This window comes from Ipomoea nil, unplaced genomic scaffold (genome assembly GCF_001879475.1).
Source record: "Ipomoea nil cultivar Tokyo-kokei standard unplaced genomic scaffold, Asagao_1.1 scaffold1576, whole genome shotgun sequence".
NCBI classification, from domain to species: Eukaryota; Viridiplantae; Streptophyta; class Magnoliopsida; order Solanales; family Convolvulaceae; genus Ipomoea; species Ipomoea nil.
In genome coordinates this window covers 231,190-243,678 of record NW_017618004.1, presented here as the reverse complement: position 1 = coordinate 243,678, position 12,489 = coordinate 231,190, and the positions used below count along the sequence as shown (strand labels likewise).

The following is a 12,489-nucleotide window of genomic DNA, read 5'->3' as shown; positions in this document are numbered from 1 at the left end:
GAATTCGAGTGATAGGTTGGGATTGTTATAGCTAGAGTTTTCTCAACTTTTGGTACCTCAACTATAATACCTCTCCCAAATTAGATCCCTGCCTATCAAGATTTTCAATTTTAATGCATGACTATTCAATTTCTTCCACATTTAGTTCCTTATTCAATTTTTCGACCAACCTAAGTCAAAAAGTAAGAATAAAACGACTTTCTTGTACTCTTGCAAAAACTTGGTATTTTTAACCCCCTACCAACATTAATCAACTTTAGCTCTTTGATGCTAAATCTCTTCCTCATTTACAAGTTTTTGCAAAGCTTGCATCTAACATCTAGCTTTTCCAATTCTTATACCATGAACCATGCTTCACATACCCCTATACTAAGATGAAATCCTTGATACAGATTCATTTTTAATATATTACAAGTTCATTTTAACTTACAATATATTAAAAATAAATCTACACAAAAATATAATGAATCTATTAGAAATAAACATTCAATAAGATTGAGAGTATATGCTCCAGCACAAAGGAAAATGTAGAATGCTTGAATATAAATCATAACTTAGGATTGTAGTAATAACCCACAACACGTCTTGTGTATCTAAATATAAGACCCTCTATACATGTTTAGAGACACAAATACAATTAAACCTCTACTCCCACACTTTCCATTTCATTGTCAAAGAATCAAACCTCTCAAAAAAGTCTTAACCCCAAATTTATCAGTTAGTATACTTACCAACAGGTGGAGACGAGCTCTTAGCCTAAAGAATCCTTGATGCATCACCACATGAATGATCTACATAAGCAGATATATGTGAAGTTATCAAGCAAATATGTGCTATTTAACAGCTATTGCTTGAATTCTCCACATGGTAGGAGATGCACCATTATTTGAATAGGATTTAAGTGCACACATAGCACCCAGGATTTGGGTTCTCATCCGAACTGATAGTGTGATGTTAGTAAGTTTGAGTAGTTGATAGCATTAGCTGATTATAGAAGGATGTTTGGTAAATTAGCTGTTAGCTAATTACATGCAAAGTGACTTTCTCAAAAAGCTTATCGAAAAAACTGTTTTGAGCAGCTTTTTGAATTTTAGCATTTTGGAACAATACACTGTTACAAAAAGCTAATTAATCAAACACTTATATTGAATTTATATTGAATGTTTAACCAAGTCAAACAACTAATAGTGGTCAAATCAGCCCAAATGACTGATAAGCCAACTATGTTACTAAATTGGGCCAACATGATCTTTTTTATTGGGAGAAAGGGAGATATTAGAGACTAGAGCCTAAGTGCTGCTGAAAGACTGTTTAGTGGCATTTTGGAAGTCCTGATAGATCTGACTATCTTTAAGCATGGTCCTTTGTAAGATCCATGCATATATTATGGGAAAGCAACTCAATTATAGGTACAGTGGACTCAATCCAAGCATCTCCACTTTTGATCTTCAGGTTAACTACCAATAGGTGCTTTTGGTCCCCAAATGATTAACCTGCCTTAGAACTAGAGTGAAGAAATGGTATCAATAAGCTAATAAAAGACTGTTTAGACTCAAACTCCAAATTGACAGTCTTTCACAAAACTTCTTCAATACCTGGGACTAAAAACACCATTTCAATGTCAACCTGAAGACCAAAAGTAGAGACATCAACAAGTTAGAGATTGAAGAATGTCCAAAAGTTTCATTTTCCTCGCATATTATTAATTAGACATGTATGGCAATAAAGCCAAAAATGAGTTTCAACTAAGGACCAAGGAAATCAACCATAGTAACTCCCACTAGCTTCAACTGTTTAGGATATTCAGAACTCCACTCACCAAGCATGATTTCCTTGGGAGCGAACGTGTTGCATAGGCAAAATGCTCATATATTTAAAGTAAATATTCACAACTTGTTAACATGCGTCAAAGACACATTATGTATCAAGCCACAGTATGAATTACATACCTTTTTATATCATTGATTCATAAATAACACAAAAACATTGACATCAACGAGAAGCAGAGGTCATATATTTAAAGTAAATATTCACAACTTGTTAACATGCGTCAAAGACACATTATGTATCAAGCCACAGTATGAATTACGTACCTTTTTATATCATTGATTCATAAATAACACAAAAACATTGACATCAACGAGAAGCAGAGGTCTTGTATTTGATTCTTAGAAACTTTGTTCACACATTCAGAAGACACCACCATTCCCCGGGCCTTCACTTCTACTGCTACAATGGAACTCCTACGAATTTCTCTCCACTTTTTCATCACACAGCTCTATGCCTCTATTATCACCCTACTGCTTGTCTACATATGTCAATTGTGCTTTGACTCTGCAGTATATGTTACAAAGTTAGCCAAAGAATCCCTCTAGGTCCGATAGAGACCCTTGCCCACCCTACTGGCAACTGCTCTTCTTAATGAGTTAAATACAGTTCAATGATGATAAGCCTATGCTCACTCAAGACAATGGCCACGGAGCTGCTACATATCTTGGCCAGGTTTACTACAACAGCTTGAGTTTATCACCTTATAATTCCCATCATATGCCAGCATTCATGAGCTCACAGAACATGTTATTCAGTAAATTAAACTGATGGAACAGGAGAATTAGCCACTGCCCCTCGCTTCATTTTCTCCTTCTGTCCCAATTTTTCCTTTACAAGCTGTAGCAAATGGTGCATTGGCACGTCTGTCTTTAGTTCTCAAAGAAAATTCCGATTTCCCCTCACATTCAAAAAGGGCTACTGTTGTCATCATCTTCAGCAACGGTGCTCATATCATTTTCTGCCGAATTTTTGACATTTCTCAATTGTTAACATACACAGATACACTCCACTTTTCATAAATCCTATCAGCATTGGCAGAACCCTCAACTAAATAATTCACTGGTGTCAAGTCTATCAAGGTTAGTGATAAAAGATACTGTTGAGAACTCACAATCATCATTGTTGTCCTTCCAAGGCAGTGGAGGAATAGAGATCAGTAATGTGCTTTTGTAACTTCTAAACAATTGTGCCTAAGTTGCTATCATGGAATCATCGCATGAAAAAGCTTCTTGTACGGCAATTATAAAGTAAATCTCCAATCATCTTGTCTGCTCTCAGAATATATTGGTAGCCCTAAAACCTCACTAATTTCACTCAACAGTGTATCTGTTGCGATATCATCCTCCATTCGCTGTTTAACCTGCTATTCATTGATAAAACCAGTGAATGCATACCAATCAACAATAAAGAACACAGTTCAACTATGAAAATGCTAACCTTCTCATAGGTGTTGACACTGTCTGGAGCTAACCTTTCTCTCCTTGTTCGCACAAAGACCCAAATTCCTCTCTTTGGATCCCAGGAGCACTCTAAGATCTTACCTGAATATGAAGACAGATTTGATGCATCTGCAAGGTAACAAGGGAAGTTAGATGAACAGGATAACCACTGCCCATAGTACCACTGTACTAGAAGTACTCAGTTATTAAAAAAAAAAAAAAAAAAGGTACTCAGTTTGAATAGATTTTAGGAATTGAATGGTTTTAACCCGGTTAACCCACAGCCCAAACTGTTTAATGGGACAAAATTAAAGATACTAGTTTCTTTTTTCCCTCTCCCGGCCCCTCTGACCTCGAAATTCCACTCGACATCCATCCATTTGCTTATTCCTTCCATAGTGCTGCAAATAAAGTGCATAATCATCATTGACACCCGCCTGTTAATAGAATACAGAGTTAGTTCCCTCTAATACATCAGTGGGAGCCAGGAGGCATTCTAAATAACTAAAAGAGCTGCATTCTGATGAAAATTAAGATTACCTTAAAAAGAAAATCCACTGTATATCCTCTTGGATATTTCCACTTTAAAAGTCCTTCATGTGCCCAAGGTCTATAAGCATCATTCCAGGCCTGTAATTGAAAAGCATGTGTTCATAAGCAAAAATGCTGAAAATAGATAAACAGAAAGAAGGAACCCACACTGCAAGAAAATAATCCATTACTTGAAAAATAAGACCATCCGTTGCATCTGAAAGAAATGGCAAGAACTCTTTGACAAGCTTAGTAGAAGCAGATAAGTGGTAAAACTCTTTCCTCGCTACCTGAAGTGCAAAGGAGTGTGTCAAAGACAAAGAAAACACTAAAATATTACAACAGTTGAATTGTTCTATAAATCAGTTATATATACTTCAAATGGCTCCAGGTCATATTGGTAGTAAGCATTATCACCCTTGCACAATAAATCACGCTCATAATTTCGGGGTTTGATCACCTCATCCTCAATAAGCATCAATCTTTCATGAAGTGGTAGCTGCCAAAGTGGTTAATAATCAGAGATTTTGACCAGAAACTAACCAATAGAATGCAAGAAATGCTTAGTCTAACCACTCAGTGCTTACATAATTGTAAGGAAGATAAAATCAAGATGACAAAAAATCTGGACATTTACATAGAACACCACCTTCTGACATCAATCACTAATTATTGCATCAATGAGTGGTTAAATCAAAAAATTAAAAAATCCAAATGCAATAGGATACTTGTACAAATATAACCACATGCTCAATATTCATATAACAAAGTTAGCCGCACATAATTATATATTAATGGCAACTAACCATTCATGGATAAGAATTCGAAAGGTATGCAACAAATGCTTGTACACAATATATCTATCCAATAAAACAAATGGTTTGCATTTGGTTCTATTACTTCTGTAGATGGCTTTTAGAATAGAAAAAATATTACCACTGTGAGCATTTCTACATCAACTCTTCCACTTGTCTACTAAAAATGTGTAGTGGTATACCTACCTTGGCAACGGGTACTTCATTAATTGCTATCACATCATAGATGATGTATCTTCTCTTTTGCTGTGTTTCCTGTTCAGTGTTAAATACCATCACACCATCAAGTAACGTGTATTGATGAGTAACTTCGGTTATTCCCTAACAGACACAAGATGTATGTCAAACTTCAATAAATCAAAAAAAAAAAAAAAAAAAAAAAAAAAAAAAAAAAAAAAAAAATCTTATGAGCACAGAACCAAGCAGCCTCTAGATTTATACCTCAAAAATATTTTTGCAAGGAAACCGCAACTGGATCTTTTGAAAATGAAAGTTTCTATCAATCAAATAACAACCATCATGGGTTATTAACATCATATATCGTGTCCCATAACCTTTCCATGTAACATAGTAACACTGTTCCCTTAGGAGGTGTAAGTTTTTCCTGCAATATGAAAGAAACTATGATCTATAGGAATAATGAAAGTACACTATATGCTATAGATTGAATTGTTTCACAAATTTCAGCAAAATCTAATTTTCAACTTCAAGTTAATATAATTTATAAGGTTAAAAATAGTCTTGTCACTCTTTTTGTTTCTATCATGAGAAAATGACTTAGATTCATACAAAATATTGCTAAGATTCTTCATTTTAAGGGATTTTCATGACATTCATAAAAAATAGCAGCCTCAATGTATGTATTACAAAAATCAGAAAACAATGCCATTCAAACATTTAATATCCCAGACAGAGCTTTCAGTAATTTTCATTTCACAAGCTCCAGTTATGATGTAAGAATTAAATTTTATTTTAAAAAAAAAACAAATCAAATAGAAGCATCAATGTATGTAATACAAAAATCCGAAAACAGTGCATTCAAATATTTAATAAACCTAAACAGCACTACTTTTGTCAGTTTTGGATTTCAGTCATTGTCATTTCACATAAGAGCAGTAATGCTGTAATGATGTAAAAAAATTTTAAAAACTGAAAATAGAAACAATGTAGGATGTCATATTAATTAAGGAAAATGTTAAAAATATCGTTGCTTATCAGTTCAAAAGAAACAAAGCAAAAGTTATAAATGATTCACATTATGAAAATATACGCAAAAAAGGTATCTGTTCAATGCATCAGAATGCAAAGCAATGTAAAAATCTCTGTAAAAGAATCTGCTATTCAATAGGTTTTACCTGGTTAGAGGAACGGGAAGTGACCCCGGAAATTCTGTGTTTTGCCATGCCTGAGGATAAAATTTTTGAATTAGGTTCCAAGAGAATCAAACCCAATGCAAATAATTAACCATATAAAATGCCAAAAACAAGTATTAAACTGAAATGTGGGGAACACAAATTCTTGACCATGACAAGAAATTGTTAATCCGTGCTGTATACCTATAATATTTTTAGCTTTTCAGTAAGTCAGCAAAATAATTATTTGGAAGATGAATAGGGCAATAGGCACCATAAACACTAGAAATAAACTTTTTTCAAGTAAATAAATCAAAGTACAAATAAAAAATTTAAAAAAAATAAATAAAAAAAAAATCATACCTGTACATGCAGGTCAAGTGCAGAATTGCAGAAATACCTCATTTTCTCAATATCTCCAAGTGAAGCACGATCTCGCAGAGCATCATTGCATATAGATGAAGCTCTAATAACAGTATTCTGTCACAATGGGCAGCAAGAATATTAGTGAAGATACTATGAAATTAAGCAAACAAATTTATTTTATAAGCGAAATACATGATGTCCTGACTTTCATAGGTAATATTCCCTATGAGAAAACTTATTGACATAACAATTAAAAAAAGCCATTTGAAGCTATACATACAATCACAATTTAAATGGGGTCCCCTTCAGCTGTCACATAACACTAAACCAGAGCAAATTAGCTTCATTGAGACCTATAAACAAATGTTCGACACCATCCTAGAAGCAATAGTTATATTGTGGACCAGGGTGCATGAACATGCACCAAAAACATTTAAACATCCCTATTTTTAATCCTTAATTTTTTTTCCAACTTAAATTTATTTCTCTTTTTCTTTTTGTACAAATAAAAATAAAAATAATGTATAAATATATGTCATTAAAAAGCTTTAATTGAGATATTTTAAATGACACCCATATTTATACATTTTTTTTTAAAAAAAAATTATAAGTACATAAAATCATTACTTTAGTTTAATGTTTATGTACATTAAACTTTATTTTTATAATATAGAAGAAACATTATGAACCTACTATAGACTAAATGAAAATAGATATGATGTACGTGCAGTTTAGTGTTTATGTACATTAAGATTTAGGTTTATGATCACATAGAACAAATATTATGAACACAGTACAAGATAAATGCTACTACGTATTAAACATGATGCACATGTAATGTAATTTTATGTACATTAAACTTTGTTTTTATGAACATATAGAAAGAATATTGTGAATATACTATAGAGTGAATGCAAATAGATGTGATGTACCTATAGTTTAGTGCTTATGTACATTAAGGTTTAAATCTATGATCACATAGAACAAATACTATGAACATAATACAGCACAAATGTTATTATTCATGATGCATTTGTAGTGTAATGTTTATGTACATTAAGCTTTGTTTTTATGAACATATAGGAGAAACATTATGAACCTACTATAGAATGAATGGAAATACATATGATGCACCGACAGTTTAGCGTTTATGTACACTAAGGTTTAGGTTTATGAACATATATAGAATATATATTATGATATGAACATAATACATGATAATGTTATTAGGCTATCCTCACCCCTAAAATTTTACCTCTTTCAAAGTGATATGGCATAAGCCATGTCACTATTTATTGATTAAAATTTTGTTAAAGCATGAGGTAGCTTGAAAGTCTTGGAAAGTGTGGCAAAAGTACAATGCCATGAGTTGAGAGAGAATTTGTCACCTTTTTTTTTTTATCATTTTTTAATAATTTAATTTAAATAATAATAATAATAATAATAATAATATTGATGAAAGATAATAATTATTTAATGTGATGTGAAATGTGGATCCACTTTCGAAAGTGAGTTGAAATTGCAGGGACGTAGAGAAAATAGTGAACAAATTGTAAATTTGATAATGTGAAAGTAAAACCCATTTTTTAAGGTGAGAGTATTGCAGGGATAAAGATAGCCTTATTTCCTTAAACATGATACACTAGTTGACACCGAATATAAAACGACATCATTTTGGACCAAGATCCACCTTGCAAGATGGACCCTGGGCGACAATATAATTTGCCTCCTAGAATCTATGAAATTGGATACTGATTGGAATTCTCATGAGAAATTAACACTGAAGAACACAGATTATCCAAACTATCAAGAAATATTTCACAATCATCTAGCTCCACTGATAATTATATACTCCACTTGGGATCTAACTTTTCATCAAAAGAATTTTAAAATATGGGATCTGGGTGACTAATACTTGCCCAGAGAATGCACACTGCCCCACTAATTGTGAATGTAGATCCCAGATAAATATAGGGTTCTAAAATAGCCTGGGAAAGTATGCAGTAAAATAGCTACAACTTTAATGGGCAAGGACACTGCGGTAGGCAGTGATGCTGTGGTAGAATGCTGCAAGTCTGTAGATTTGTAGAAATTAAAACTTAACCTTCCAAAGATTAGTTACTTAATACAGAAATGGATTGGAGAGCTGGCATCCATGGGAGCCTAGCAACTAAGTGGCAAAAGAACAAAAGTTTGGAAAAGAAGAACGAGCAAAACGAACTTGCAAGTTATGGAATCTCAGTCAACTGGCAATATAATTCACTACAGCCTAGTTTAGCCCAAGCATTGATAACTTCATCTTTTATTGGATTCAGACAGTGAAGCAGAGTAGAGAGAGTCAAGATTTAGCTCCCAAGTCAGATATAGCAAGCAAGTTACTGTGCCCTTACATGGGAAGGAGAAGTAGCATCTTCTCTCCGATCAGGTTGCTTCTTCCATTCAGGAGTTTTAGGATAAACAACAAGTTCAGGTTTGCTTTCGAGAAAAGAACTGTACAATGCATCAATGTAGTCCTTCTTGTAAATTCCAGGACTACGAGCATTGGAAAATTTAGCTATTGCCTGCACATTAAGAGTAAAGACTCAGAGTTGTTATGAGTATTTGCGTTGGATCATTGAAAGTCTAAAATAAGTGAAAAGAAATATATTTTGGTGACCCAAAATAAATAATTTCCCACCTCAGTGACGGTAATCTTTTCAATACGTACAAGAAAATGAACAATCATGTAGCCTGTACGGTTGTAGCCATGTGTACAATGAAGAAAAACATATTTATTTGCATTCTCTGGCTGAGATTTAAACTTGGTGACCTGAAATTCAAAGATCAACCTCCACAAAGTCAAAAACCCAACAAATATGGGACTTCAAGTGGAGTAAAATTGAAAACTGATTGTTGTAGTTTCTGTACATGTAATAGAGAAAGAAAATACAAAAGGTTATGGTTTGAAACCAGTGCTTATGCTAGGAAGGAAAAATACCTCATCAATAAATATATTGATAGACTCGTCATCAGGAAAGTTCATTCCGGGACACCTAATCTGGACAAACAAATGTCATGTGTTAACCCAATAGCCACCTATTGTTGAAGCAAGGGCATACACCTCTAGTTAGGCTATTACCTTAACATATCTAATACCCTGGCTTGTCCAATCTGATTCCGGATAGTAGCGAAATGTGTTTGTTAAATCAATCACTAAACCTATCTGGAACATTGAGAAGCAAAACAAGTTTAACAACACAAGTTAAAATTGACTGTTGAGGAAGAAGTGCACAAAAGAATATCAGCAAATAAACCACCATTTAGAATTCTAGTAGTTAGAAACTTCACAAACTGAGACTGGAGTGAAGCATGATCTGCACTTACAGAAAATTTTATCAAGTTAATACTTACTTCTCTGCATAGACACCTTTGCTCATAAATAGCTTGATTTGGGGTGTATCTTTTTATGCGACTGATATTCTTGTTAAAAGCTTCACTGAGAGGAACTTTTGACGGGATTAGATAACCAATGCTATCACCATACGGAGGGCAGTTCAACCAGCCTGCAGTCCAACCAGCATTAATGAAACTCCAAGCCAACAAACAGTTGAGGGGAATACTCGTAGATAAAACAAAACTATGAAGTTTTGACATCAAAATTTCATTGGGTAAGCAAAAAGCAGAATAGCCAAGGTTTAAGAACCCACCAGAGGGAACGGTAAGAGGGTCAAAGAAACTGACTTTGTTGTGATTGAATCTAGAGTGATACCCCTGAGAGGCCCCATATGATTGGTTAGGACGCTGAAGATCATTATTACAGTCAACCCTAATTCCTGCATAGCATAGCAATGAGCTTTTGAAGTGCTTTCCACAAAGAATGTATACAAAATACTCTCGTGCTCTTGAAATCAAAAGTTTTCCAAATCTGCATACCTTGCCACCTACGAGGCTCATAGAATCTGCGGTCATGGAGCCTCGGGTTTTGTGTGTATCTCCAAGTGTTACGCCTTGGATCTTGACTGGAACCTTCATATGCTAAACTCCTTTTCAGTCTGTGTTGATGATGTCCTCCAACATCCATATTGGAAGAACAGAGCACAGTAGTTTTGCTAATTGCTACAACTCCAGTCCAGATTTGCATACACTATCTCTGCAGAAACCACGTCCTTAATCCCTGCAGTATCTGACCTACTCCACATCAATCCATCAAAGCTCAATAGAGAAACAGAGAATTACTAAACACAAAGCAAATCAAATACAATCAAATTAAACTAAACAGAGAAGAAAACTAAAAAACATGTTGATTTACGGAGTATTATTCTCAACATTATAAAAATAGAAGAGTAGCCAATTAGCCATTGCAGCATGCTCCAGAAGCAGCAGCCATGGCGATCCAATCGGAAACTCCAATTGGACTCCGTAATAAACTAAAAAGATGAATTGAAAGAATCAATTACCCTAATTTTGCGAATTAGCGTGGTCTGGTATGGCCCTTTGAGTTCGAATTAATCCTGCCCTGTTTTCTTTCTCGCCCGATTTGAAGAACCAATGGGAGAAAACTTCTCAATTAGGGCTGAAAACTGAAGATTGAGGGGAAAGTCACGTGATGTTTACGTGATTCTATCCGTTACATCGAACACTCGAACACAGCTATAAGCCTATTGTACTAGGGATGCGCGTGAGCCGTGAGTCATGAGACACATACATATCAAAATATCAATCAATAGCTGACAAATCAAATTAATTCAGATCAAGGATTGGTTTGTATCTTGTTCTCTCTAAAAAGGAGAGTATAAATTTCTTCCTTTTGGGTAGGTAGGGATTAGGAGACTCCTTAACCTTGTATTTTTTCCTTTATTTTGGCAATGGAAATTTTCTCTGAGAAGATTTAGGAAGAAGTTAGATAGAGGGAGTGGAAGCCTTTTAAAGTGGCATAGAGATCTCCCATCTTTTCTTTGTTAACGACTTTATGCTTTTTGGAGAAGTGTCGGTGGATCAAATTGAGAACATATTGACGATGATGAATGACATTTTTAAAACTCAGGTTTGAATACTAATTTTACTAAATTTGTGATCTTCTATCCCCTTAACACTTGTGGCATGATCAAAAGATAGATCGGTGAGGTGGTGGGAAATCGGGGATCCCGGTCACGGAATCCATGGGGAAATATTTAGGGATTCCCATTTTGCAACAAAAAAAAAAAAAAAAAAAATGGTGTCTAAAAATATTTTTGGATATATCCAGGAATTGATGAAAAAAAAAAAAAAAACTAGCAGGTTAGAAGATGAAATCTCTTAGCCCGTGCGAGGCGAAGGGTTTTTACCCAATTCGCCTTCGCCACGATGTCAGTCTACACAATGCAAGTCATGGCTCTCCCAAAAGGAACCTGAGAGAACATTGCCAGGATGTCAATCTTTGGTTTAAACTTTCTCCTTAAGGTTTTATCATTCAAGATAAAGCATGTTCAAAAAATGTGGAAGCATTGTATGTTGGTTTTCTCTCTTTCCAGATTTCATAGGAGGTCTTTTTCGTACTTGGCATGAAATATAGTTTATTAATAGTGTGACAGGCAGTGTATACTACCACTAGCTAAGGTATAGTAGCCTTTCGGATTTGCTCATTGCTCAAGCCATTTCTTGTAGAGTTCTATTCTTTCTTTCTACCACTCTATTTTGCTAAGGAGTAATTGAAGCTTAAAATTCATGCGCTATTTCTTGTTCTCCATAAAAGTCCTCATACAAACCGTTATTAAACTCACTCATGATCACTGTTAATTTGTACAACTTTAGTTATAGTTTTTTTTTTCTGAACCTTCAAATGTAGACTTTTAAAAACAAAAAATACTTTTGATTTTCTCGCAGAAAATTGACACATAAGAATCTAGTATAAACATATACGCACACCAAGATATACTTCTTTCCACCAATACTTTCTGCTTGAGTTGGACAAACCAAGTCCATGTGCAACATTTCTAAATAATGAGCTGTGAGTGTACCTTTGAGGTTTGTGGGTTGATATAACCAGTTTTCATGCTTGGTTGACACCCTAGATTCCATCATTCTCTATTTTGAGCTTTGGCATCCCACAAACTGCTTCATTTCTTTAATTTGTCAATGTCCAAGTAGTTCATGTGATCCAGCTTTTGGTACCACAATTTGGATTCATATATATAGTCT

The 12,489-nt window shown here is 34.3% G+C and overlaps 1 protein-coding gene and 1 long non-coding RNA gene across 8 annotated transcripts; both read right to left on the bottom strand.

Moving 5' to 3' along the window:
• Positions 1–1,234: 1,234 nt before the first annotated feature.
• LOC109190684 lies at positions 1,235–1,943 on the bottom strand. The gene is made up of 2 exons (XR_002055758.1): positions 1,596–1,943; positions 1,235–1,504 (listed from the first exon to the last, which is right to left on the bottom strand). It is a non-coding gene; the product is annotated as an uncharacterized LOC109190684 (long non-coding RNA).
• A 121-nt stretch (positions 1,944–2,064) lies between these two features.
• LOC109190683 (mRNA-capping enzyme-like) lies at positions 2,065–11,109 on the bottom strand. 7 transcript variants are annotated; one of them, XM_019341242.1, is made up of 18 exons: positions 10,766–11,109; positions 10,246–10,478; positions 10,020–10,145; positions 9,724–9,875; positions 9,452–9,535; positions 9,311–9,370; positions 9,011–9,142; positions 8,724–8,894; positions 6,331–6,447; positions 5,971–6,020; positions 5,057–5,219; positions 4,802–4,936; positions 4,177–4,299; positions 3,992–4,090; positions 3,810–3,899; positions 3,622–3,706; positions 3,268–3,398; positions 2,065–3,193 (listed from the first exon to the last, which is right to left on the bottom strand). In XM_019341242.1, the coding sequence occupies exons 2-18, from the start codon at positions 10,451–10,453 to the stop codon at positions 3,071–3,073; spliced, it is 2,049 nt and encodes a 682-aa protein (XP_019196787.1). In that variant the 5' UTR covers positions 10,454–10,478; positions 10,766–11,109; the 3' UTR covers positions 2,065–3,070. The 7 variants fall into 7 exon arrangements, with proteins under 7 accessions (XP_019196787.1, XP_019196786.1, XP_019196788.1 ...); XM_019341241.1 differs by having other exon boundaries at positions 10,246–10,500; positions 10,770–11,109; XM_019341243.1 differs by having other exon boundaries at positions 10,246–10,495; positions 10,770–11,109.
• Between the last annotated feature and the right edge of the window lie 1,380 nt (positions 11,110–12,489).